Source organism: Hemitrygon akajei, chromosome 11, assembly GCF_048418815.1.
Source record: "Hemitrygon akajei chromosome 11, sHemAka1.3, whole genome shotgun sequence".
Lineage (NCBI taxonomy): Eukaryota > Metazoa > Chordata > Chondrichthyes > Myliobatiformes > Dasyatidae > Hemitrygon > Hemitrygon akajei.
The window spans coordinates 155,316,251-155,341,820 of record NC_133134.1 but is presented as its reverse complement, the minus strand read 5'-3'; the positions used below and the strand labels follow the sequence as shown (position 1 = coordinate 155,341,820).

The following is a 25,570-nucleotide window of genomic DNA, read 5'->3' as shown; positions in this document are numbered from 1 at the left end:
TACTCATTTGTAAACAGTGTCACTGAAGTTTCACTTTGAATAAAATCCAAGTCATTTTAAATTGACTAAAGATACATTATCCTCACAAAATCTGTTTTCCTACACTGCCTTCCTTCCTGATGGCATTGGATCCATGCTGGACCATTGTTTCACAGGAAACTGTGGCCTGAGATACCCAACCCCACAGCAACTACTCAACAGCAATCCTGCAGAGCTTGCTTTACATGGCTAATCTTTGTCCCTTGGCTACCCCGATATCCATTGATGTATAAATTTTATCAGTATTGTGAGTAAGATTCCCAGCCAGTTTCTTCCTCCCCAGAGTCAGTAAGGGACAACTATTGAGCATCAGTCCTCTTCCACAGTTTAAAAAATGGATTGAACCTGTCCTATGAGACTCAGCTGCTATGTGCCTGAGTCTTCTGAGCTATAAAGGAAATCAAAGTCCTTTTAAATTTCTTCAGCAAGGACAAGTGTGCCCCTCCTCATCCAATGATAACTTTACACCTTTCAGGAATAGGAGCAATTCCATATGTTGAAGGAATAAACATGTTTTAAGAGGAGTGGATGTATTGATTTTTAAAATATTCCTTGCTGAAACAAAAAATGTAGCCAAGACAATACAATCAGCAGTTAATTCAATTTTTTAAAAAGATCAAATATTGCTTTTTTAATTTTGCAGTTAATAGCTCTGGAAAGAAAAATAAAATGCAGTTTCACTAAATCATGTAAAATAACTAATTTTGTAAATTGGAAATGTTATAGAACATAAGTAATGGGCTTTTCCCGTAAGATGCAAGTGATTTTTTTTCCCATGCCATCACCTTGGACTAGTACCAGAAGAACCAATCCTGAATTAACTCTAAAATATAGTTTGTGTTGAGAATGCCCAAGTGTGAAAGGTACCATGTCACCAGATGTAACTGGGCATGTTCAGGCACCAAGGAATGTTCATATACTGGGCTGCAGTTTGAGACCTGAATACTTTCAAATCAGAAATCCTGCCTGACATCCACAGTTTCTAATGTGTTAGTTGGGATGTTCTGGAAATCTGTTGTATCAGCATGCCTACTTCTTAAAAGGAAAGTGATTTCCCTACAGTGTGAAAGTTTTAAAAAACGTTGAACAATAACAGATGCACATTAACTGGTTATATTATTCTTCACTGAATGTAAAAATTTGCATTTTAAATATCTGTTTCCTTCTTGAGATACAAGAAATGCACCTGAATATAACGAAGCATTCATTTTTCCCCAGGTATTTCATACTAAGAATCTGCTACTGCACTGCAGCCAGCCTACTCATGATGTCAGGTTACTGGGTTGTTTTCAGCCCCCACACAACATGAGGATAATTGAACTGCTTTTTTTTTGTTTTGACACAAATCTAGATGTATAGCAAACCTGAGTAGTTTCACTTAACCGATTCCCCTTTAATAAAAAAAGTCTGGCGAAATAAATTCTCAACTCCGAATTACACATGTGTAAATATTTAATACCACTTTCACAACTTAAGAACTGGTTCTTAATTTCCAGATGAGTGGAGTCAACAGGCACGTAAGTATTTTCCACTGGACAACTTGGCCAAACAGCAGATGAGCTGTAATACCAGTGCTGTACCTACTGCTCAACTTCATCCATGTTTGACTTCAGACAGCCAGAGTTTTGTTTGGTTCATGTGCACACTATGGAGCACAAATACCTGCCCAATATTGACCTATTACAGCTTGAGCAGAGGTCAGCGAGGGTTTCTTAAGAGACAAGAGTCAAACAAGAGAGAAACAGCCTTTCAGCCTACAATATCTATGCTGATTATCAAGCACCTATTATGAGAATCATAATTTTCTAATTGCAGCAACATCAACAACCTAACCTCCCTGACCAAAATTCTCCAATTATTCATCTGCACTCAAATTAATTTTGCTGATTAACCTATTAATCAGAATACTTTGGAATGTGGAAGGGCACTGGAGTACTGTAGGAAATCCACACAGCCATAGAGGAAACCTAAGATCTCCATGCATGGGTGGAGTTGTAAAGTCAAGACCAAATCTAGGTTAGTGGAGCTGTGAGATGGCTTTGCTGCACCACTCTGGCATCCAATGTGAACAAAATCAGGGCGTTTTGATCAATGTTCTCCTATTGAAGCAAACATGCTCTCAAGTCAAAAACAGTCATTAGTTTACTAAAAGTCAATATTAAATGCTGTGTTTCTCCTCTGTATGCGTTGTACAAAAACAACCCTCCATTGAATACTTGTGGAATGTATCCGCTGCTGTTAAAAGCAACCAGTCATTTAATAAAAACCTGTTAAGTGATCAATATGATCAGAGTTAGCCTCAGGCCATTAACTGCACAAAACATATCAATTGCTTCAACCAAAGTGGGTGCAATTTGTGATACTTCAATTTGTGGTAATATCTGTAATTGTTGCCAGAAACAGCATCTTGTCTCAACCTCCACATAAACAATAATTGTGATTGAATTATTGCATAGATTTCTTTACTAGCTGAACAGTTATGTTAAAATTATTAAATATCCATTTATGATGCTGTCTTTATTTGGGGAAGCAAGTTTCATCTTGACAGTAGAATAACAAACTCTGCATTAAACTAGAGGCTGTGATTTTTGTATGTATGTCCTTGCTGAATATTTTACTTCTTAATACAGTAGCAGACCTATCTATCATATGAATCATTAAGATGATATCAAACAATGGTACTCAGAAACAAATTACAGAAGAAACAGGGAAAATGTATGGTAAAACGAAGTAGAATTGCTCGGGCAATGAACAATTAAAGGTATGTAAAAGAACTCCAGCCTGTGTTATCTTTAAGATGATTTGTCAATATTATATTTATAGTTTACTAGGCTCATTCACCTACAGTTTACATTTGTGTTTCTAACTGCCAAGAAAAAAAATTCCCCCTTCATTCAAAGAATTTTGTTTTTGATTAAACATTTTGATATCAGTGGCATTTACTGCTAACACAGTTCTTCCAGATCAATGAGCTGAAGTCAGACGGAACACCAGCACCCACAAGATCCAAAGCGAACAAAAGTTAGCCTTATATTACTGTGTTGCCCGTGGAATTGCACATTGGTCAGTTCTGACACTCTTTCATTAAATCATTATGGAGTTTGCTCGTTCAGAGTTATACAGAATCAGTAAGTTACATCATGTACAAGCTGCTGTTCCTTTGGAGTACAGCTGCATAAATTGCTGTCTGAGGCAATGTCACTTGAGGCCCGACATCAGAATTGGATCACATTTTAATGATGAAAATTATATTCCATCTCCCTGAATTTATAGAAGTAGCGGAAAGTCTTCTCTTCAACATGATTCTCACATCATCCATCACAAGGAAATCAGCAATTATTAACTGTTCAACAATTTACAGGTAACTCCCTCCCTTCCTCTCAGAGGTGAGGATGATCAAATGGCTTGATGGGGAATTCTATCTCAATACAAATTAAAAGGGAAACCAGTGAGAAATAAATCCTTCTTCAACGTTTTAATCAATTGTTCAGTGGATTTAAGTCTTGATTAAGGGTCAAGGTTAATACAGTCGTACTTTTCAGAAGCTTCTTCTTTTGTAAATGAAACTGGGGAAAGTGAGGGACAACAATTATGAAAGAGAAAAAATGCAGCCTTTTTGTAAAATTAAGTTTAGATGGTAACATGGGGAAATCTAAACATTTTGCACATTTGTACAAATTAGTTCTATTGTCAAGGCCAGGCGCAAACAGGACTAACAACCTGAACTGATGCTAAAAGGCAAGTGTACAGAAATAAGTCCATCAAATAATTAGCCTCACCAATGCTGTGCAAACAAAAAAAAATCCGTAGATGTGACCTATAAAAGTGTATATATAATATAATATTGTATTCATTATTTACATGATATATTCACAGGAGCCAGCTTCCAGGTGTTTTATGCTGCAGTACCTTGCTTAGAGTCAACAGCATACACCTTACATTACTCCCATTTCAAAATTTTATCTGCAGTATTTTAAAATGAAGATTATTATTGCTAGGCATTGCATATGCAGATTTAAAAAGTTGGATGTTGAGATACAGATAGTTGTGATCTTTGAAATACTAATGAGGAATACTTAATGCAAAGATGATCCAAACAAAATCAAGGATGTGCCAATGTGCAGCTATGGCTACACTGATCACAAGAACAGTGAACCTCGACTACTTCAATCTTCTCTAAAGTGCATCCACAAGCACACTGTTCTATGCTGTCACTTGGCATTTTGCCCCCAAATGTCCGTAACTGTATAATGACCACATTGCGAGTGACATGTCACAATACTGTCAGGAAAAATAAAGCATGGCTGGGTACTGCAATAAAGTAGATGTTAGATTTGGCAAGCAAAGATGACATCAGAGGAGAATTAAAAACCAAAGCAAATCCTAAACAATTTGAGTTTTCGATCCGGCTCTGTACTGTTGCCAAGAGTCTGCTTTTCGATAAAACATCTAATAAAAACAGAGAAACAGTTCTCCATTGTTAAGAAATGAACACCTTAGCAGGCTGGCACAGTGGTTCTGGTTGGGCCACACCAAACACCAGCAGCACATAAGATGGCACCATTTCCTTCTCTGTGCAAGTGTCTACCGTAGATCCTTAGTGCACTGATTTCACAAGCCGCGTGGACCCAGGTTAACCTTTTGGATTGATGAACAGTCATCCTGAGTTGTCAGCAATATTTCTGTTCCATAAAAAAAAATAGAAAATATGCAGTCAGTTGTTTCAAAAAAATATAAGGCAGTTCAGTAAAATAATTCACAATTTCCTTTGGTACTCAAAAGTGACATCAGTGACGGCAAACAATCTATTTTTTTGTCCCATGACAAAAATCAAATGTCAAGGTGAAGAAATCGAATTAAACAGTCCAGGAGCTTCTCTTAAACCCTATAAAATGTTGCTGCACCTAGTGACCTACAAGTTTTTAAACTTACTTTTACAAAAATAATGCAACATGCACTTGGAGACAGAGAAATGAAATTAACAGAACCTAAGCTGTCTGTTTGTGGCATTTCCATTTTCCACACAAGACATCCTTACAGCATCATCAGAGATATAAAGGACACAGCAAACAAAACCCCAAATTACTGCTACTGCTACAACTATCCCTACTCAGGATGTGTGGCTAAATACATTCATTACATTGCCACTGTTCTGCACTGGCCCTGGCTGCGTAAAAATCATCTGTTTTGCTCTGTGACAAGTGACTGGATACTTGATTTACTCCACGTTCAGGACATAAATTAGTTTCACTTCCTGAAAAATAAAATCAAAACTACTACTCTCGCATTTCTTGGATCTTCTGTGCACAACCTTCATTTCATTACCAGGCCAGGGTCTTAGTCAAAAATATAGATATTATCATTCACAAGCAATCAAAATATTGCAGTTTGACTTTAGATGGAGATAGATACATATATATAAAATTGTAATTGATTTATCTATTTCATAAACACAAAAGATTCTGCAGATGCTTAAAATCCAGAGTAATACACACAAAATGCAGGAGGAATTTAGGAGGTCAGGCAACATACATCGGGAAATAGACAGCCACTGTTTCAGGCAGAGACCCTTCATCAGAACTGCAATCGGGATTTATCTATTTACCTTCACCATCCCCTCAAACCATGCAGCAGGGATCAAGACTTGGCAACCTCAGCTAGATTTTAAGTAGGTCCTGATGTACATGCATTGGGAGTAATCTTCTTTATTTTAATACTTTAATCTAATGCAGATTTATATGAAAGAAACACTGCAACCACATTTCCTCAGTGCAGTGTCCCAGGCCTCAAGAAATTTCATTAATAACCGGTTCACTAGGTTGGTTCCTGCTATAAATAAGTTGTCCTATGAGGCAAGATAATGTAGAATGGGCCTAAATTCTCTGAACATATCAAATAAGTAATTTTATTTAAGCATGCTAAATTTTAAGGGGCTTAACAAGTTATATGCTGAAATATTGATCCTTGAACTTGTAGAGTGTAGAACTCAGAATTTTGAATTTCTTGCTTTGGACTGAAATGAATAAACTTTCCAACGCCAAGGGTTTGCAAATATTAAGAAACCCCTGTCACAGTGAGTTCTAAATGCTTCATCAAGTATACTGCAAACTTGATTGACAGGTTTGTGGGCATTAAGAAGTATGGGATAAGGACAAGAAAATGGATGATTTCAGTCCTGAGCTAAGAACACAGCACAGTAGATTCACAGGCCTCAAGATTACTTATCATCCTATTTCTTGTGGATCACACTTTTTAAAAATGCTTTACTGGTTGTAAAAACACTTTTGGGATATAGTAAGACAGAGATTCTATGTAAACACATTTATTAAATGAAAATTCCTACCTGTTCTGGACCCATGGTTGATATCCCTGACACAGACATTGGGGCCATGCCCATCTGCCCTGGCATCTGACCCATACTGTTACCACTGGCATTTACTGGCATATTGTTGTTCATATTCATCAGGTTGTTATACGTGCTGGCATTTGTCTGTTGCCCAAATTGCTGTGGAGATTGCTGAGGAAAAGCACTGCAGGGTAAAAAAACAAGATAAACTAATTTTCACCTATTCAATTCCATTAATCACAGTAGACTATTCCAGAGTAATGATGTCTGCATGATACAAGTAAGATTCATGTGTTAGGAGGGCATTTAACCCTTTGGCTATCTCCCTTTAAAAGAAACAAGCCCAATGCCTTTCTCTTATCTTTTCTAGCAAATTTGTTGTTCGCTATGCCAGCTGTTTCAGCTTTTATCACCTATACAGAGAAGAAATATTGATGCTTTTGGTTCATAACTCACATAGTCTAGCTGACTTTCCACCTCACACTACACATATAGTATTGGTACAAGTGATTTCTAATTCAAACCCACTATAGACCTGCAATACAAATTCGGAGTGAGAGGTTAATCTCATTTTTAAAAAAAGTAAGACTTCGAAGGGTAGCCATACACTCAATGGCCGCTTTATTAGGTACTTCCTGTTGTATGGTTGTGGTCTTCTGCTGTGGTAGCCCTTCCACTTCAAGTTTTAACTTGCTGTGCATTCAGAGGTGCTCCTCTGCACATCATTGCTGTGATGCCTGGTTTTTGAGTTAATGTTTCTTTCCTGCTAGCTCAAACCAGTCTGACCATTCTCCTCTGACCTCTCTCATTAACAAGCTGTTTTCTTTACCCCAAAGAATTGTTTTTCTCACCATAAACTTTAGAGACTGTTCTCGTGAGCTTTTCATGCGTATCAGCAGTTTCTGAGATACTCAACCCACCCCATCAGGCACCAACAATCATTCCACAGTCAAACTTACTCAGATCACATTTCTTCCCCATTTTAATGTTTGGTCTGAACAACTGAATCTCTTCACAATGTCTGCATGCTTTTACGCATTTTATGCATGACTGGCTGATCAGAAATTTGTATTAATGAGGTATATAGGTGCAATTAATAAAGTGGATACTGAGTGCAAATTGCTTCAGTTTGACAATGTATGAACGACTGATTCAGTTCAGTTCAGTGCCAAAACAGAATTAGAAAACATCTTTGGAGTTCTTTGGACTGATTTATTTTTTTTTTTAACCCAATCATTCAAGTTTTGGGTTCACAGCTGTGATCCTCACATACAGCACATACTGACAAGCCACCTCCCTCGCAAAAATATGAAAACTCTAAGCAAGCAATGTAGCCTATATATTATTGTGCTGGAACCCAAAATGCAAAGCAAAACCTCTATTGAACCGTATGTCTTAACCTGAAATAGTGCAAACAATCCAAATAGCTTCTGCATTAACCAATAGCTCTATACAACGTACCTATTTCCACCCATATTTCCAGTGGACCAGCTCTTCATGTCAGTGGTTGTTTGGTAGACAGAAGCAGCCTGAGGGTGTTGCATCATGGGATTTTGTGAAGGGCCCATTCTTGACATGAGTGCATTATGAGGGCTGGGAGCCCTGCCAAAAGCTGGATCAGTCTGCTGATTCATACCTGCATAGAGAAAATTAGTTAACCCAGTTCCTGCTATTCACAGCCAATCCATTGACACTTCTGAATAACCAGTCATTTATCAATTTACCAATAAAAACCCCTTTGCAATCAAAGGCAAAGATGTTTCACTGCAATTCCAGCAGATAAAACAGATTTTCATTTTGTAATTTTTCCCACGTTGACTCTTACTGGACAGGCAGTATCTCCATGCCACTGACCACATGGTATTTTTTTCATCTACATAGATAATGGGCATCAACAGGTTAGTTCAGGCGCAGATTTAGCAGGATGCGGGTTTCTCCTCGACCCCACGCATATATACAAACAGGCAAAACACTGACAATCTTCCATGAGATCAAAAGATCTTTGCCAGCCACCCTAGCCTTATGCAGAAGATACAAAAGCTCAAATGCACGTACCCAAGCTCAAGGATAGCAACTTCCCCAATGTTATAGGACAATTGAATGGTTCCCTACTATTGACTTCACAATTTACCTTATTATGATCCTGCAGCTCATTGCCTACCTATATTGCACTTTCTCTGTAGCTGTTGCACTTTATTCTGCATTTTATTTTACCTCAGTACACTGGGTAATGAATTGTATGAACAGTAGGCAAGACAAACTTCTCGTTGTACCTTGGTCCACGAGACAATAATAAACTAATTCCGATTTGTTTCCTAACAAGAGACACTGGAGGAATTCATTGAGTCAGACAGCATCTATGCAGTGAAATGGGCAACAGACATTCCAGATTGAGATCCTTCATCTCCCCCTCAGGTTCCCTGTAAATCATTCCGCTCTCACATTAGATATGTGCTATCTAGCACATATTCCTATCACTTACTTATCCTAGGCAAAAAGTAACTCTGACCATTTAGTTTATCTACACCCCTCATGACTTACTGTATTTTTATTAGATCACCTCCTCAGCCTCCTTCACTCTAGTAAAACAGTCCAAGCATATTCAGTCTTTCTTTATGACTCAAGCCTCTGATTACATTTCTGGACTCTCTATCTTAAGCATATCCACTTTATAGCTAGGAGACCAAAACTGCACATAATACTCCAAGTGCAATCTCACCAAGGCCAGAATTCGAGGCACAGGGATTTTAGAGGCTTGGAGCAGGTATGGGGAAATTTTGTAAAAAAACGATAAGGAAATGCTGACAGCTACAGTTGATAAAGGATATTAAAAACAGCAGTTGCTGAAAATACTCAAGAGGTCACACGGTATCTATGAAGACAGAAAGAGTTAATATTTCTGATCAGAACTTGGAAGAGTTATAGACTAAAAGGTTTGAGATCCAGCAAAAGGATGGGTTGGAATGGAAGCAGAGAGGGAAAGAGGGCAAGGCAGGTCTGTGCTTGGAGTTGGGATTAAATGACAAATACTGGACATAAAATAAAGTTACCTAAAATAACTAAAATAAAAGGGATGAAGAACAAAGGCTGGAAATGTGTGATAACACTGAACTCACTGTTGAACACAGAAGGTCTATTTTGATAACGGAGATAGGACAGCACATAAATGCAATGCAAAATGAATGAATTTTATACCATAATTTGCAGGGTACGTGAATTGCTGCGGTGATGCCGGAGTTATCTGAGGACCTCCCATGGGAGCTTCCATGCCAGTAGGAGCCGTTACATTGGGTGGAGGACTGAAACCTTGCTGTTGGTGCTGTCGCATGATCATGGCTCGATGCATTATCTGCCTCTGACGGAGCTGTTGACTCAAGAGCTCTCGGTGTCTCTGGGCCATCATCTGTGCATTGAGAAAGCCCTATAAATGAGTACAGAAGACGACGTAAACAGCCCACAGTAATTCACAAACCATTGCCAGGATTGGAGTGCGAATGTGTAATTTTGTATCACGTTGAGAAGACAGGGCATTGTGTGTAAGTTCCAAAACAGTGGTAGATTACTCATGTTATCCAAATACTAATAACAATGGTAGATCAGCATGAAACAATGATAATTTAATTTAAATAATTGCAGAGGGCTGTAAACTCAGCCAGCACCATCATGGGCTCTTTGGGCTCCATAGTCAAAAATGGAGCATGGGGTTCACAAATAAAAATTCGCAGTTAAATTGATCAAAATCCCCAGTTGTAATACTCACTTATGTGAATAATGAGTTAGGGTCTGAATACTTTTATAAAGGAACTGTCAAAGATAACTGCATATGAAAAGTTACACTGTCTCTGGGCTGGAATAAATAGTTTTTTTAAATGTCAGGCAGAGATGGATTATTTGAGACTTTGGCCACTTGAGTAACTTTCACCAACTCTCATTGATACACATTCTCTATGTAGTAACTACAAATCAGACCTTTTGAATCTAAAAAATGTTCATAGCATGTTTGCTTAATGAAAACTGTATGCAGAATGAGTACAGTGATAATACAGGAGAGGCCGGAAGTCATTATAAATGTATGCAATAGACTTATTATATGACAAATTCAGATTATGAATTCAGGTCATGTATTTCAATGACGGAAAACCTATACGCACACAGGAATGATATTTAGAAATTAATCTATGGGAGAAATATTATTTTTGTAAAAACAGGTTAATATCTTGACAATAAAAGATTGAAGATGAATCATTACCTGTGCTACCATTTGCTGCTGGATGCCTGGCCGAAGAGCTGGATTAACCGTATTGGGATTTTCCAGTTTGACTCCAAGGGACTGACGATTTGGATTCATAAGCTTCAAAATGTAAGTATGAATTAAATATATCCAATCCGATTCAGATATAGACTGTACTCCACACACTGCAGCAAACCACATTTCCCAAAATACAAGAAGCCTAGTGGCATATGACCTATTACTATTCCTTTTCAATGGGCTGAATTCTGCTCTCATATTCTTATACTCTTATTTTCTTTTCATCTTATTTTCTTAATTAAACACAAGTTTGAATAATCTTTTTATTTCTACCACATCCCCCATTATCAAGAAAAATTGCCATTTTCCATGAGGAACAGCAGCAGCAGTAATCAAAGTGAGCAGGCAGCCCAAGTACAAGATATCAAATGGATTTCCCTTTGCATGGGGAAGTGACAAGTAATGTCCATACCTTCTGTACAAAGGCCAAAAAAAATTTCCATTTGATTACAGAGTAATCTTTGCAAATTTCTAAAACAACTGGTTCCTTTGAAATACTAAAATCTAACAGCCCTGATAAACAGGAGATCCACAATAATACTCATGGCTGATGTAGAATCATAACAATGGTAAAAATCAAAACAATATACCATGGATTTGGCTGTGATAGATTTGGGGGAAAGGGCAAGGGTCTGCACATTTACACTGGTAACAGCTTCCATTTCTTAGATGCTGGTAATGTTATTGACATGAATCAGATTAAAGGGAAGCCAGCATTGGTGTTCCAACACTTTGCGTGAATATATTCGGTACAAGTAGTGTTGAGTGTAATTTTTTTTTTCCTCAGGCAAGTACTATGCATCTTTAATGACAAAATATAATCCAGTAGTAAAAAGGGATTTCAGTTTCAGGAAGGAATATTGAAATATAACTTTTTTCAAGAAATTCAATATCCATTTAAAAACTTAAAATCTAAATAGTAAAAACATAATTTCTATAAAACATGTTATTTCTGTGGAGAGGGTTAAAGTTAATATTAACTTCTATAATGAAATGTTATTTGTCAGAGGTCAAGTACTCCTCTGTCTCTCTTATCAGAGTGGTTTGTTTAATTGCATACTTGCTGGTGTTGGCAGAATGTTCAACAGAATTGGCAACACAATATTAGCCAAGAAATAAGGCAGGCTGGAATAGGCCACTGTACAAAACAGTTTATCAATTTATGTGGATGAAACTACAGAAGTGTCTCCCAGTAAAAGCTGGGTAACTTCTTAATAGAAATAGAGTAAAATGAAGGGTAAATAAAAATTACATGCACTGAATAAGTTCAGTCACTTAACTCCACTGCAATTAACAGGCTTGATCAATGATTTAATTACACAATCATCTCTAACTTGGCTGGAAATAATTTGGTCAATAATGTAACTTTGAAACATCTTTGAACAATCTAACCATAAATCTTTTAAGAGCCATTGATTTGCACCAAACTAATTAACTTTAAAATGATCTAGCAGGTGCACTAGTGTTTCTTCCACACTAAAATTGAAAAAGAACCTTCTGTAATAGCATCCTTCCAACTGGTCTCTCAAGATGGCTATAATCAGTCTCCAAAGAAACACATTCAAAGCTGCTCTTACCTGCTGTTGTCCTTGCAACCTCTGCTGAAGTTGAAATCTAAGTTGTTTGGGAGCAGAAGCATTCATCATACGATGTCGAGCAAAGTTTGCTCTGGCGTGGATGTTGGGAAGGGGAAAGCTGCCTTGCTGGCCCATTTGATTCATCATGGGATTAAAACCTGGTTGTTGGCCCTGCATGGAAGGATAGCATCCTTGTGCTGGACCAGCCTGCGAAGGAAATGGCTGACTATACATAGCTTTCTGTTCTAACATCATGGCTGTGTCTTGACCCGAAAACAGTTCTGAGTGTGCCTCAAGAGGCTGGGCCTAGGCAGCAAAATAAAAAAGGTTAATTCAATTAATTATCAAAACCTTTAGACAAGGTAATTCAAATATTCATATGTAATATTTTCAAATTATAATTCATAAATTCAAATTCTATACAAAGAGAGTAGCCTAGTTTATGGCACCAAGCCATTTCTCTTTTAGATTTGTCAATCCACTTCATTTGCAACATTGCAAATCATTTTGCATAATGTTAACATGCAAAGTGATGAACAAGTTTTATACACACACAATTGTAATACTACATACAAGACGTTCATGTAATACACTGCATTTTGATGCTTTAATTTGACATTATTTGCATAAGTGTGAAGCTCTTTCCAAAAAAGCAAAACAAAATTCCACTCAGTTGCTTAAAAAGTCATTCTCATTGGTTGGTTCAATGCAAACAAAAGAGGAACCTATGAATACAATAACCTGGAATTAGTGTGGTCCCAGTATTACTAAAATACTATGAAGAATTACAGTGCCTATAAACAGTATTCACCCCACCGCCCTGCAGAAGTTTTCATGTTCTATTGTTTTACAACATTGAATTACAGTGGATTTAATTTGGCTTTTTTAACACTGATCAACAGAAAAAGACTCTTTCGTGTTGAAGTGAAAACAGATCTCTACAAAGTAATCTACATTAATCACAAATATAAAATACAAATTAATTGACTGCATAAGTATTCACCCCCTTCAAGTCAGTAATTAGTAGATGCATCTTTGGCAGCAATTACAGCCTTGAGTCTATGTGGATAGGTCTCCATCAGTTTTGCACATCTGGACACTGCAACTCTTCTCCATTCTTGTTTACAAACTTGTTCAAGCTGTGTCAGATTGCATGGAGATCATGAGTGAAGAGCCCTTTTCAAGTCCAGCCACAAATTCTCAATTGGATTGAGGTCTGGGCTCTGACTTGGTCACTCTGGGATATTAGCTTTGTTGTTTTTAAGCCTTCTGCAGTGAAGCATTCCCACCACTTCACTGTAGGGATGATGTGTTTTTGATGATGTGTGATGTTTGTCTTACACCATAGAGTTTAGTCTGAAACCAAAAAGCTCAATTTTGGTTTCATCAGACCACAGAACATTCTTCCAGCTGACTTCAGAGTCTTCCACATGCTTTCTGTCAAACTCTGGCCGAGATTTTTTTGAGAGTTTTTTTTCCCCAACAGTGGCTTTCTCTTTGTCACTCTTCCATAAAGTTGCGACCTGTGAAGCACCTGGGCAACAATCTATGCGCAGTCTCTCTCATCTCAGCCACTGAAGCTTGTACCTCCTCCAGAGTTGTCATAGGTCTCTTGGTAGCCTGCTTCACTAGTCCCCTTATTGCACGGTCACTCAGTTATTGAGGGCGGTCTGCTCTAGGCAAATTTACAGCTATGCCATATTCTTTCCATTTCTTCAAGCAATATTCAGTAACTTGGAAATTTTCTTGTATCCATCTCCTGACTTGTGCATAATTACAATAACTACAATACAAATTACAATAACTTTTTTGCAAAGTTGCTTAGAGGGTTCTTTTGGTTTCATGGTGTAGTTCTTGTCACGATACTGACTCACTCAGCAGCAGATGGACATTCCAGATACAGGTGTATTTTTACTACAATCAATGGAAATGCCTTGACTGCACACAAGCCTCCAAAAACAGATCTCCTTTTAACTAATTATGTGACTTCTAAAACCAATTGGCTGTATCAGTGATGATTTGGTGTGTCATACTGAAGGGGTGAATACTTATGCAATCAATCATTTGGTGTTTTATATTTGTAATTAATTTAGATTACTTTGTAGAGATCTGTTTTCACTTCAACACGAAGAGTCTTTTTCTGTTGATCAGTGTCAATAAAGCCAAATTAAATCCACTGTAATTCAATGTTGTAAAACAATAAAACATGAAAACCTTCAAGGGGGGTGAATAATTTTTATAGGCACCGCAAATGGACGATCCATTGCAATTCCTCAATCACACCCAACAGAAGATTGAGCAGCTCTACACAAATAGCTTTCCTTGTTCCTGAAAGATTTGTCAAATCAGCCTCCTTCAAATAATTGAAGACACTGAACTGTAAACAGCAGAAACAGGGAGATGTGAAAACCAAAACAAAAAGATATTGTTCAAAACAGCCTGAGCAATTATTACAAATAATGGAGGGTGGGATGAGACTTAGAGTATCAGTTATGTTTATGAGCTACTGTTGAATGCATTATTTCAGCTAACTCTGATTCAGAAGGCGGATTGTAATAATTGGGTAGAATATTAGCAGATGGTATTTGATCTCAAGAAGTGCAAAGTGATGTGTATTGGGAAGCCAAGTAGAAGTAAGGACATGTAAAGTAAATGGTAGGCAATTAAGGAATGTTGACCTCTGGGTTCATATATTCCTTGGAAGTAGAAACACAGTCAAGCAGTGATAAAGATACATAGCAACACACACAAAATGCTACCTGGCCTGCTGAGTTTTTACAGCATTTTGTGTGTGTTGCATGGATTTCCAGCATCTGCAGATTTGTTCTTGTTTGTGATAAAAATACACAGCATATTTGCCTTCAAATGTCAGCAAAAGTATATATCGTCTGCAAATGTATCAATGAAGAACATTATAGGAGCAAAGTGGAATAAATAAGAGTAAATGTATAAGATGCTTAATTAAATGCTGTTGAAGCCAACATCTGATAAGTTTGATAGCCCTTTCTGTTAAACAATGGACAGTTTCAGCACAGGAAATGCATAGAAAAATGCAAAGAGTAATCAAACAAAATAGGTGAAGGATTCATTGCTATACCTGACTGATAAGATCTGGAATTCCTAATGCCCTGTCAATTTCTTCCAGCCCCATTTCATCTGCATTGCTCAGCAGTGTGTCCAACTGATCCAATAGAGCCTTCTCATCATTCTGAGCTTCGGCAGTAGTGGGTGGGCAAAGTAGGTCATCCAGGGAGCTTCCAAATGGTTGCCTACAAAAAAAAACATTTACAACCAAACTCATCATTGCAGGTACAAACCGGTTATTAAATATCAGCTGGAGTTAAAGGAGCACAAGAGAACTATCTTCACAAGCAAATCCAGGATCCCTTGATCATCTCCTGCAATATGCAAGAATCACTCAGAAGTCTCCTGATTGTGCAAAGGCCAATCAGAAAAGTGTTCCAACAGGGCACAGTATCACAGCAGCAAATGATACAATAACTTGCCACTAAGTAATATCAAAAAGGCCTTAAAGATACCTCCAATGGATAATTATCTTTGTAAGAGCTACTTACAAGGTTTCAGAGGTAGACGTTTGCTCTACACTTAACTAATGCTGCATCTGACGATGCTCAAACATAAATAAAAAAGCATTCAGCTTGCATTCTTGCTCTGATATTCAATGCAATTACAGATATTTTCGCATTTTACTCTCATTTTCTAAATAATATATTGAAGTATTTTTGAGTTAATCTACCAAACATTGTGTATCATGTCAAATCAGAAGAAAAATTTCAAAGCCTGTCAACAATTTATTAAAAATAAAAACCAAAATTGTGGATATTCATCCCCTTTGTAATTACTAAGCTAACTTTCTTCAGTTTCAATATATTAGCTTACCAACTTACCCAATTTGTTGATGTAGAAAATTGGCGGTTTACTTGCTTTCAATTAATTCTTAAGAATAAATACCCCCTCTCTCTGTAAGCTCCAATAGTACGGCAGATTTTCAACAGAAGAAGCCAAAATGAAGACAAAAGAGCATTCAAGACAAGTCAGAGAAATGATAATAGAGAAAGACAAATCTGGGGAAGGTACATGACTGTCTCAAAGGCACTGAAAATACCTCCATGCTCAGTGCAGTCCATCTGAAAAATGTGGAAAAAATTTGAAAGCATAGCCACACTACCAAGGTCAGGCAGCCCTCTAAATCTAAACGCCGGAGACAAATGGAAGTTGTAAGACAGGATACTGTGATGCCAACAGTCACTGAGTGAACTGCAGAAGTCAGTGGCTTCAAATGGAGATGAAGTTCATGGCTCCACAATCTCCAAGGCCTTGCACACAAAAGGTATTTATGGAAGAGTAGCAAGGAAGAAGCCTGAGCTTAAAAATAAGCATATCCTTGCCTGTCAAGGCTTTGCAAAGCATCACTTGGAAGATGCTGTAAAGATGTGGAAGAAAGTCTTGTGGTCCAATAAGACTAAAGCTGAACATTTTGGTCTCAACACTAAGCAGTACATGCAGTGTAAAATCTAATACTATGCATCAGCCACGTAAAACCATCCCTTCTGTAAAGTATGGTGGAGGTTGCATCATGCTATGGGAATGCTTTTCAGCAGCAGGGACGAGAAATCTCGTCAAGATTGATGAGAAGATGAATGCTGTTAAATACAGAGAGAACCTGGATAAAAACCTGCTACCAGAAAGCTTGAACTGCGGAGGAAGTTCGTCTTTCAAAGTTCAAAGTATACTATCAAAGTATGTATACATTACACAACCTCCATCTCCTAATAGGCAGCCACAAAACAAAGAAATCCAAAAACAAACCCCAAATATATGGGGGGGAAACTGTCTAACACCCAATATGCAATTAAAAAATCATGCAAACAGTAAAAGCAAGGAAACAGTGTTTCTGAACTGGTCCTCAAAGAGTGTCTGAGACCGAGACCCACAGTTCAGCGCAGAGCCAAGTAGACGACATGGAGCAGTGATCCTAATTGGCCCTTACCTCACCTCGGGCCCCAACACCTTGACCTTTTCAATCTGGCCCGGTGCTTAACTCTCTGTCCAAACAACAGCTTCTGCCGCTTGGACACACTGGACATGGCCACTTTGATTAAGCCTGCAATTCTCCCTCCACACGTCGTGCTCTGCTGCGCCTGGCACCTGGACCCCGCAGCTTTGATTCGGCCTATGCCCTTTCTTTCATGCTCTTCCATGCTCTCAGCGACAGACAAGCCGCCTCGTCTTGCCTTGGTTCTGCCACATTGAATTGCCTCCAAGTCCAAAGGGAAGTTACAGACTATTACTTGCGATGAATGCAATGCCAGGAAAATGTGGTTAACAATGTATTTAGTTGCTATCCTTGTTTCATTAGCCATTAGCCAGAAGTCGCAGAGGTTCACCGGCGCCATCTTAAACTGGACGCTTTTCAGCAGGACGATGACCCAAAGCACACTGGCAGAGCAACCATGGACTGGCTTCAAATGAAGAAAATTGATGTCCTTGAGTGGCCCAGTCAGAAATCTGACCCTAAGCTGATTGAACATCTCTGGCAAGACATCAAGACTGCTGTCCATTGCTGCTCCTCAAATAACTTGGCACAACTTGAGCAATTTTGCAAGGAGGAATGGGCAATTCTTGCTCCGTCACAATGTGCAGAGCTGGTCAAATCTTATCCAAAAAGACTACTGGCAATAACAGGTTTTTTAACTGAGCACTGAACAAAGGGCAATGTATTCTTTTGAACTGCTGACATTTCAGTTTTTGAATTTTTAGTTTTTCATGTTTTACAATCTTCCCTGCTTTTAGGGCTCTACTGTGAAAAAAGAAGCATGGGATTCACAAATAAACATTATTCACATAAAGGAGTATTCCAACCAGGGATTTTGATCAAAGGGTTGGGGACTGACTACTTTTACAAGGCACTGTACTTCTGATCTTTTATCCCAGTGCCAGATGAAACAAATATAAACTAAATCAATCAGAAGTTAAACACCAACAGATTCTAATATAAATACCATCCTCGATTTTATAAGAATTTGAAGCAGGCAGCCCAACTAAATCAGTTTCCATCACACACGAACCTGTTCTGATTGCCTGAAGGACCTTGTTCCATCTGAAGAACACCTTCTGGCCATGAAGTAGGTGGATTGGCTGGACCTTGCTGTTGCCCAAACTGAGGGCCTCCAAGACCCATATCCATTTCTGAAGATCCTTGGTAATAAGGTAAATAGGCAACAAAATTAAATAAATCAGCAGACCATTAATCTTATTTCTTTCTCCACATTTATACCCTTACACAGATTAAATTATATACATGTATTTCTGTTCTAGTCTTTCTCAAATAGTGAGACAACTGCTCCAATTAGAGTTAATACACTTCAATAAAACAGAACAAAAAGAAATGCAAGTCCAAACTGAAGAAATTAGCTATATATTCCAAAATATTTGAAATTCTGGACAACTGAAGAACTGAAACATTTCACATTAATGACCTTTCATCAGCACTGGGACTATCATCAGCACTGGGACTAGCAACAAAACAGGTTTGAAGAAGGAGGTAAAGAAATATAAAATAGATCTGTGGCAGGGTGGAAGGTATGAAAGATATTATGATAAAAAGGGCAAGTTGAAGAAAATAGAAATCTGAGTGAGGAGAAATGCAAAATAACTATCTGAAATTATCAAACAAGAATGAATACTACAAATAAGAATGTAGAAATTGGTAGCTATCTAAAACTGTTGAATTATGTTAAATTCATAAGGTTATAATGTGCCTTAACAGAAGATTAGGTACAGTTATTAAGTCTTAAAGTAATACAGCACAGAAACAAGCTCTTCAAGTTCAACCCAGCAATACTGACCAAGATGCCCATCCAAGTAATTCTATTTGCCTGCACTTACTTCATTATAAGCATGGAAGGTGGTCAGAGTGGGAGTGAAGCATAGAATTAAGGTGACAGAAGACTAAATGCTCAAGATTAGTCTTTTGGACTGAATAAAGGTACTCTGCCTAACAGGCATCCCATCCACATTCTCCCTTTTTCTGCACTTTCAAACTTACCTTTTACTATTTCTAGTTCTAACTAAAAATTATTACCCTGAAACATTAACTAATTCGCCCTTCATAAAAACAACTTCACCTGTTCAGTATTTCCAGAATTTTGTTCTTATTTTAGCTTTCTAAACTCTGCCATTATTTTTATTGTGTTCAGCAATCAGCCTTTATTTACTTAAGCTTCCCTTTATTCTTCAATCAAACTGCAGAATTAAGCAATGCACTCCTTTTTTAAGAGGTGGGTCTGTCAAAGCAGGGAAGAAAAAAGAAATGAAAGCTTACTCATTCCCATCATCTGTTGCTGGAGTAATGTCCTTGCCTGGCCATTAGATCGCATTTGCATTGCAAGTGAGGAGTTAGCCACCACGCCTCTTTGCATTGATGAACTGTACTCTGCACCTGGTCTGATCATAGACACAGGCCCTGCATTTCCACTAGAGTTTTGCAGTCCCCACTCTCCAGTGGCCATCGCTGTTTGCTGAGCCATACCCATATTACCTTGTGCACCTGGGGAGTACAATATGCAGCAAAGTGAGTATGAGTAATGAAAAGCCCTTCCTAAGGTGACAGAGGTCTATCACAGAATATTCATTTCAGTTCACAGTATTCACTTATATAAATGTTTTGTCCAGACAGATGATATTTTACCACCAGCATCATCCCAAACTACGTTGTCCCTCATTGCAAAATGAAAGCATGATTACATAATAGTCCATGGTTTTGTTTGAGGGAGACAGCTGGTCATACCACTCTTCCAGTTGCTTTTTCCTGCATTACACCCACCTAAAACAGTTCAAGGTCAGGCTCAACATCTCATCAAAAAACATGCAGTGATCTCTCATTTCAACAGAAAGCAAGACAACACTACATATTAAAAAATGTAGATAGATAGGAAGAATGAGAAATGGTTATAAGACAACAAGTAAAGGTTAGGGATAAAAGGACACTTTTTGAAGAAGGCATTAATAGCTTTTCTTTGGGTGAAGGGGAAAGCACTCTTCACACGATAGGAGTAATATTGAATTTATTGTTGAAAATACTAGATTCTGCAACAATGACACAGATTAGCAGCAGGATGCTATTCCAGACAAACTAAGGTGGTCTGGGAGACAAATCCAATATACTAAATTGTAAAGGTGAAAAAACAGAAACAAAAATCAACTGAATGAATCCCAAATAGACAGAAGGGCAGTTGGACCATGTCATGCAAATATTAAGGTCATTAAAAACTCAGCTTGGGTACATATAACCATGAAAAGCAAAATTACATAATGGAATTCAAGGCAAAGCACGAGGAAAGTTTCAACATCTTTGAAAACAGTACTCCAGTTGTTCAGCTGGTGAGTAAGTACAAGCCCCTTGTTGTTACTGCAAACTTTGAACACTTATTTTAATTATTCAAAGGGCCAGGGGTATGAATTACTAGAATGTAAATCTTAAAACTCTAGCAGAAGCATTTTTTCTATTGCTATCATTCTGTATATTAGGCTCTCAATGGAACTGTTGTGAATTGGGAAGATCAAGTTTATTTCCATCAAGCCCACACTCCTTACACAAAATGTATAACATGTCCAAATGTGCAATTAACTGCCTTTCTGAATGAGTAAAACATTGAAGATAGAGCTCACACAATTTTCTCAATAGGCTTGAATTATATAAGCAAGAATTCAGGAATAATGAGCTATCTTCCAATTGGATATTAAACCATTCATCCTCAAGAGATTATACAAGTATCATAACACTCTTCTGGAAGAGAAGCTAAGTTATCCCTGGTGTACTAGCCAGCAGTTATCCATTACTCACTATCACTAGAATCATCATCTAATCATCATCCTATTGCTGCTCTGGAGCTTGTTGGATGCAAATTGGCTGTCATTATTCCTCACTTCAAGAATGAGTGCATTTCAAACGGATATCATCAAGTGAAACATGTATTATTCTGCCCTGAAGTCATGAAACTACAAACGTGCAAGTTTATTCCTGTTTTCTTTTAGAAAATGAGCTAAAAGGAATTAAATAGATGTTTCAAAACGGAAGTATAATCCCAGCAGTAGCCAATGTATTTGCCTCCTTCCAGAATTTTATCACATCTATACTTGTAAGCTGCAATGCATTCTAATCCAGTTGTTCAGTGATTCATATCTAACACTAATTTTCTCATCAGCTTTGTACTAGCTTCCTTATGAACTCAGATTCTTTTTTGCAGTATACAGATTATAAACACATATTTCAACAAGAAAATTGTTTTTGCATCATAATGTGATTTTTTTTTTACTACTAGGATACTCCAGGTCTGTGTGCGCTAAAGCAAAAGTAAATGATACCTGTAACACCAAGTTTTCAGAGTGTTACGCATGCCTCCCCCTCCACCCGGTGATTCATAAAGTCAGCGTGTTCATTATAATTAGCACAAGTGGAAACATACCTGCACTTCCCACAAAACTCTCTTGGCTGCCTCCCATTCTGTTTGTCATCATCGCCTGCTTTGCCATTATTCCGTAAGGGGTGTTGCTTCTTAGGGATGGGCCAGCTCCTGCACTGGTCTGGCCCTGAGCATTAACATCCAGTGACATGGCCCGGTTAAATCGAGGCCTGGAGGACTGCATAGGTGGTGGACTGCTTAAATCTAATAGGATTGACACAAGAGTTACCCTGTTAGAAGTGTTAAAATGTAACACAATAGGATTATGGAGCAAAAGGTACAGAACACAGGCAAAATAAAATTTTGTTCTCCTGTTTCTGTTCAAACATTTTATAGCTCAGAGGGAGGCCATTCTGTGCATAATCTGTGCTGACAATTAACAACATCAATAAATTCCATTTCCATCCTCTTTTCCTAAAATCTCATCCTCATGTCTGTCCATCATTGTAAAGCATTCTTAAACAAAAAGCATCACATTCAGTAGTGGCTTGGAGTCTTAAGAGAGATGGGAAATACAATATATGTTAACTAAAGGAATGTCTAATTATATAAAAGCCAAGTGGCAAGAATAAAATCATGATGATCCAACAGAAAAAAATACCACTTTTATTGTGATTGGGAAAAACAAAATACTTTTAAAGTAATTCAAAGATTTTGAGGAAAATACTGTATCATTATAAATATTTACTCAAATAAACTAATATGCATTAATCAGTGATGGTGCTAAGCTAGTTGGCTTAACTATGTAAAAATTCCCTCTCAAAAATGTATCCAAATCATTTCCTAAAATGGAAGTCATCAGTATTCCCTTTAAAATGAAAACTATACAGTATATTGAGTCAACAAAACAGAGAAAACTTTGTAATAAACCCAACAATGAAGACTGATAGCTGAGCTCACTGCTGTAAAATACATTAAGTGCCTTTTAAATTATGAGAGAACATCAAGTCCATAAACAGTACTCCCAAATTTGTTGTAAAAATCCTGTAACAATTCAGGCATTGCATTTGATGAATTTCTTTATCAATATTCATTCCAATCACCACAATTAAACTAAATGATAATTATATCATTGATGGTTGGGCATCTGCTAGTTGTTTCATTTGCTGGGAAAAGCAACCATTATTCTTGAACCCAAGTAATTTAGTGGACATGAAACATTCTGACATCCTGGACACATAAAACACTTTACACTAACACAAATGTCTTTTCCCGAATAATGAAATTCTTTCCTAAAGAAAACTCTTAATGTGAAACTTGCCTCATTTCAAAAATGTTCTTGTAATAGCCTGAATATTCATTAGAGTATGAATGAATGGACAATTAAGTTAATTGAAGGAAACAATATCAATATAATTTCCTACAAAAAGCAGTACAGTCAGTTCCATTTGCCTGGCTTTCAAAAATAAGGACAATGACAAAGCATTTTTTACGGAACTAGGTCACATGATAAATTCACAATTCAATCAATGCTGGAAATACGGTACTGTATATGCAAGTAATTTAATCTGGATAACCTAACTGCTTTCTAAAAAAATTCTTTAAATTGGATGAAATTCTCAGACCGGGCATCTGATTTATTCAGAATTAAAATTAGAAGCAAAATTGCAGCTAGTGTCAATTAACCTAATTTTCAGTTTCCCTCTCCCATCCAAAATGTATTCAAAGTACATGATTCAAACTGGACTTGCATTTGGTCTAAGCTCAAAATGCTATCTTACTCCTAATGACACTACTTCAAGGGTAGCACTTCCAGGTCACAATTACTGTGACCTGGAATGGGTATCTCCAATAGTAGAATAACCAACAAATCTGGACATTTGATACTGTGCACTTACAGCAATCAAATACCTCCAGTTCTAATCCAAGCCCCTCAATCCCAAGTCCTCTAGTCTTTGTTGCTTAATTCCCTAGTACTCTGGCAAATGTTGGTTGCAAAGGTTATGGCTATCTGTTAAAAGTGACACACATTAAGCTTTAGGCATGAAAAGTGATTTGGGGTAGCCAGGAAAGTTCCTGATTGTGTCATTAGCACAGCATCCTTTGAGCCATCCTGCTCCCTCAGCAAGTGAAACTTAGATATCCAAGTAAACATAATAGGGGCATAGTACGTTTTTGGAGTGTGGGAGTGATCCAGAGCACCCACGGGAGACTCATGTGGACATGGGGAGAGCATGTAGGCTCCTTGCAGGCAGCGGCAGGAATTGAACCTGGGTCTCTGGTACTGTAAAGCTTGTGCTACATCAACGTATATGTACAATCAGATGATAAATTTGAACTGCAGGGCAGAGGATTAGGGAAAGATTTAAAGGGCACCAACGAGGCAACTTTTTCCATACAAAGTGGTGGGTGAATGGAATGAGATCCCAGAGGAGGTGGCAGAGGTGGGTACAATTAGAATTTAAAACCTATTGAACAAGGTACATGGATAGGAGGGGATATGGGTTAAACAGGGGTAAATAGGACCAGCTCAGACAGGCACCTTGGTTAACATGGACCAGTTGGGCTGAAGGGCCAGTTTCCATTCTGTGTGACTCTGACTCAGAAAGGGTGCCATTCAGTACATTTGTGTTGTCATTGGAGGTTCATGAGGATGATTGTGGGAATGAAGGGGTTAACATTTGAGGAACTCTCGGCAGCTTTGGGCCTGCAGTCACTGGAATTTAGAAGCTTCTGGGGGAGATCTCCCAGAAGATCTGCGTCTCAATATCACCAAGACCAAGGAGATGGTGGTGGACTTTAGGAGATCTAGGCCTCATATGGAGCCAGTGATCATTAATGGAGAATGTGTGGAGCAGGTTAAGACCTACAAGTATCTGGGAGTACAGTTAGACGAGAAGCTAGACTGGACTGCCAACACAGATGCCTTGTGCAGGAAGGCACAGAGTCGACTGTACTTCCTTAGAAGGTTGGCGTCATTCAATGTCTGTAGTGAGATGCTGAAGATGTTCTATAGGTCAGTTGTGGAGAGCGCCCTCTTCTTTGTGGTGGCGTGTTGGGGAGGAAGCATTAACAAGAGGGACACCTCACGTCTTAATAAGCTGGTAAGGAAGGCAGGCTCTGTCGTGGGCAAAGTACTGGAGTTTAACATCGGTAGCTGAGCGAAGGGCGCTGAGTAGGCTACGGTCAATTATGGAAAACTCTGAACATCCTCTACATAGCACCATCCAGAGACAGAGAAGCAGTTTCAGCGGCAGGTTACTATCGATGCAATGCTCCTCAGACAGGATGAAGAGGTCAATTCTCCCCAATGCCATTAGGCTTTACAATTCAACCGCCAGGACTTAAGAACTTTTTAAAATGCTATTATTAATGCTTTTTGAGATAGTGATTTAGATGCATATCATATTTTTTACTGAGTTAAGTATTGTATGTAATTAGTTTTGCTACAAGAAGTGTATGGGACATTGGAAAAAAAAGTTGAATTTCCCCATGGGGATGAATAAAGTATTTATCTATCTATCTTTAAAATCTACCAAATGTTTAAAGGACTAGGTAGGGTAGATGTGGTTAGGATGTTTCCTATGGTAGGGTATCCAGAACCATTAGGGTCAGCCTCAAAATTGAGGGGTGACCTTTTGGAACAGAGGCAAGGAGGAATTTTTTTCACTACCCCAGAGGGTAGTGAGGCCAAGTCCATCGGTATCCTGATCAGTCAGGACATCAAAGGATATGGCGAGAAGGCAGGTGTATGGGATCGAGTGGGATACAGGATCAGCCATGATGGAATAGCGGATCAGACCTGATGGGCTGATCAACTTAATTCTGCTCTTATGTCTTATGGTCTTATAGCCTTACATTGTGAACCAAGGTA

At 38.1% G+C, this 25,570-nt stretch overlaps 1 protein-coding gene across 14 annotated transcripts in view; it reads right to left on the bottom strand.

Annotated features, from left to right (window-relative positions):
- Positions 1-25,570, bottom strand: part of LOC140736158 (nuclear receptor coactivator 3-like) — a 218,645-nt gene that overhangs the window by 976 nt on the left and 192,099 nt on the right. For 13 of the 14 annotated variants that reach the window (XM_073062009.1, XM_073062010.1, XM_073062011.1 and 10 more), the window contains 10 exons: positions 21,760-21,960; positions 19,617-19,841; positions 18,361-18,490; positions 15,369-15,540; positions 12,272-12,577; positions 10,635-10,736; positions 9,581-9,806; positions 7,847-8,021; positions 6,383-6,569; positions 4,535-4,721 (listed from right to left, as the gene is read on the bottom strand). In XM_073062009.1, the coding sequence (XP_072918110.1) occupies positions 4,710-4,721; positions 6,383-6,569; positions 7,847-8,021; positions 9,581-9,806; positions 10,635-10,736; positions 12,272-12,577; positions 15,369-15,540; positions 18,361-18,490; positions 19,617-19,841; positions 21,760-21,960 (1,736 nt within the window). In that variant the 3' untranslated portion in view covers positions 4,535-4,709. The remainder of the gene's footprint in view (positions 1-4,534; positions 4,722-6,382; positions 6,570-7,846; positions 8,022-9,580; positions 9,807-10,634; positions 10,737-12,271; positions 12,578-15,368; positions 15,541-18,360; positions 18,491-19,616; positions 19,842-21,759; positions 21,961-25,570) is intronic. The other variant, XM_073062023.1, reaches the window with a different exon arrangement.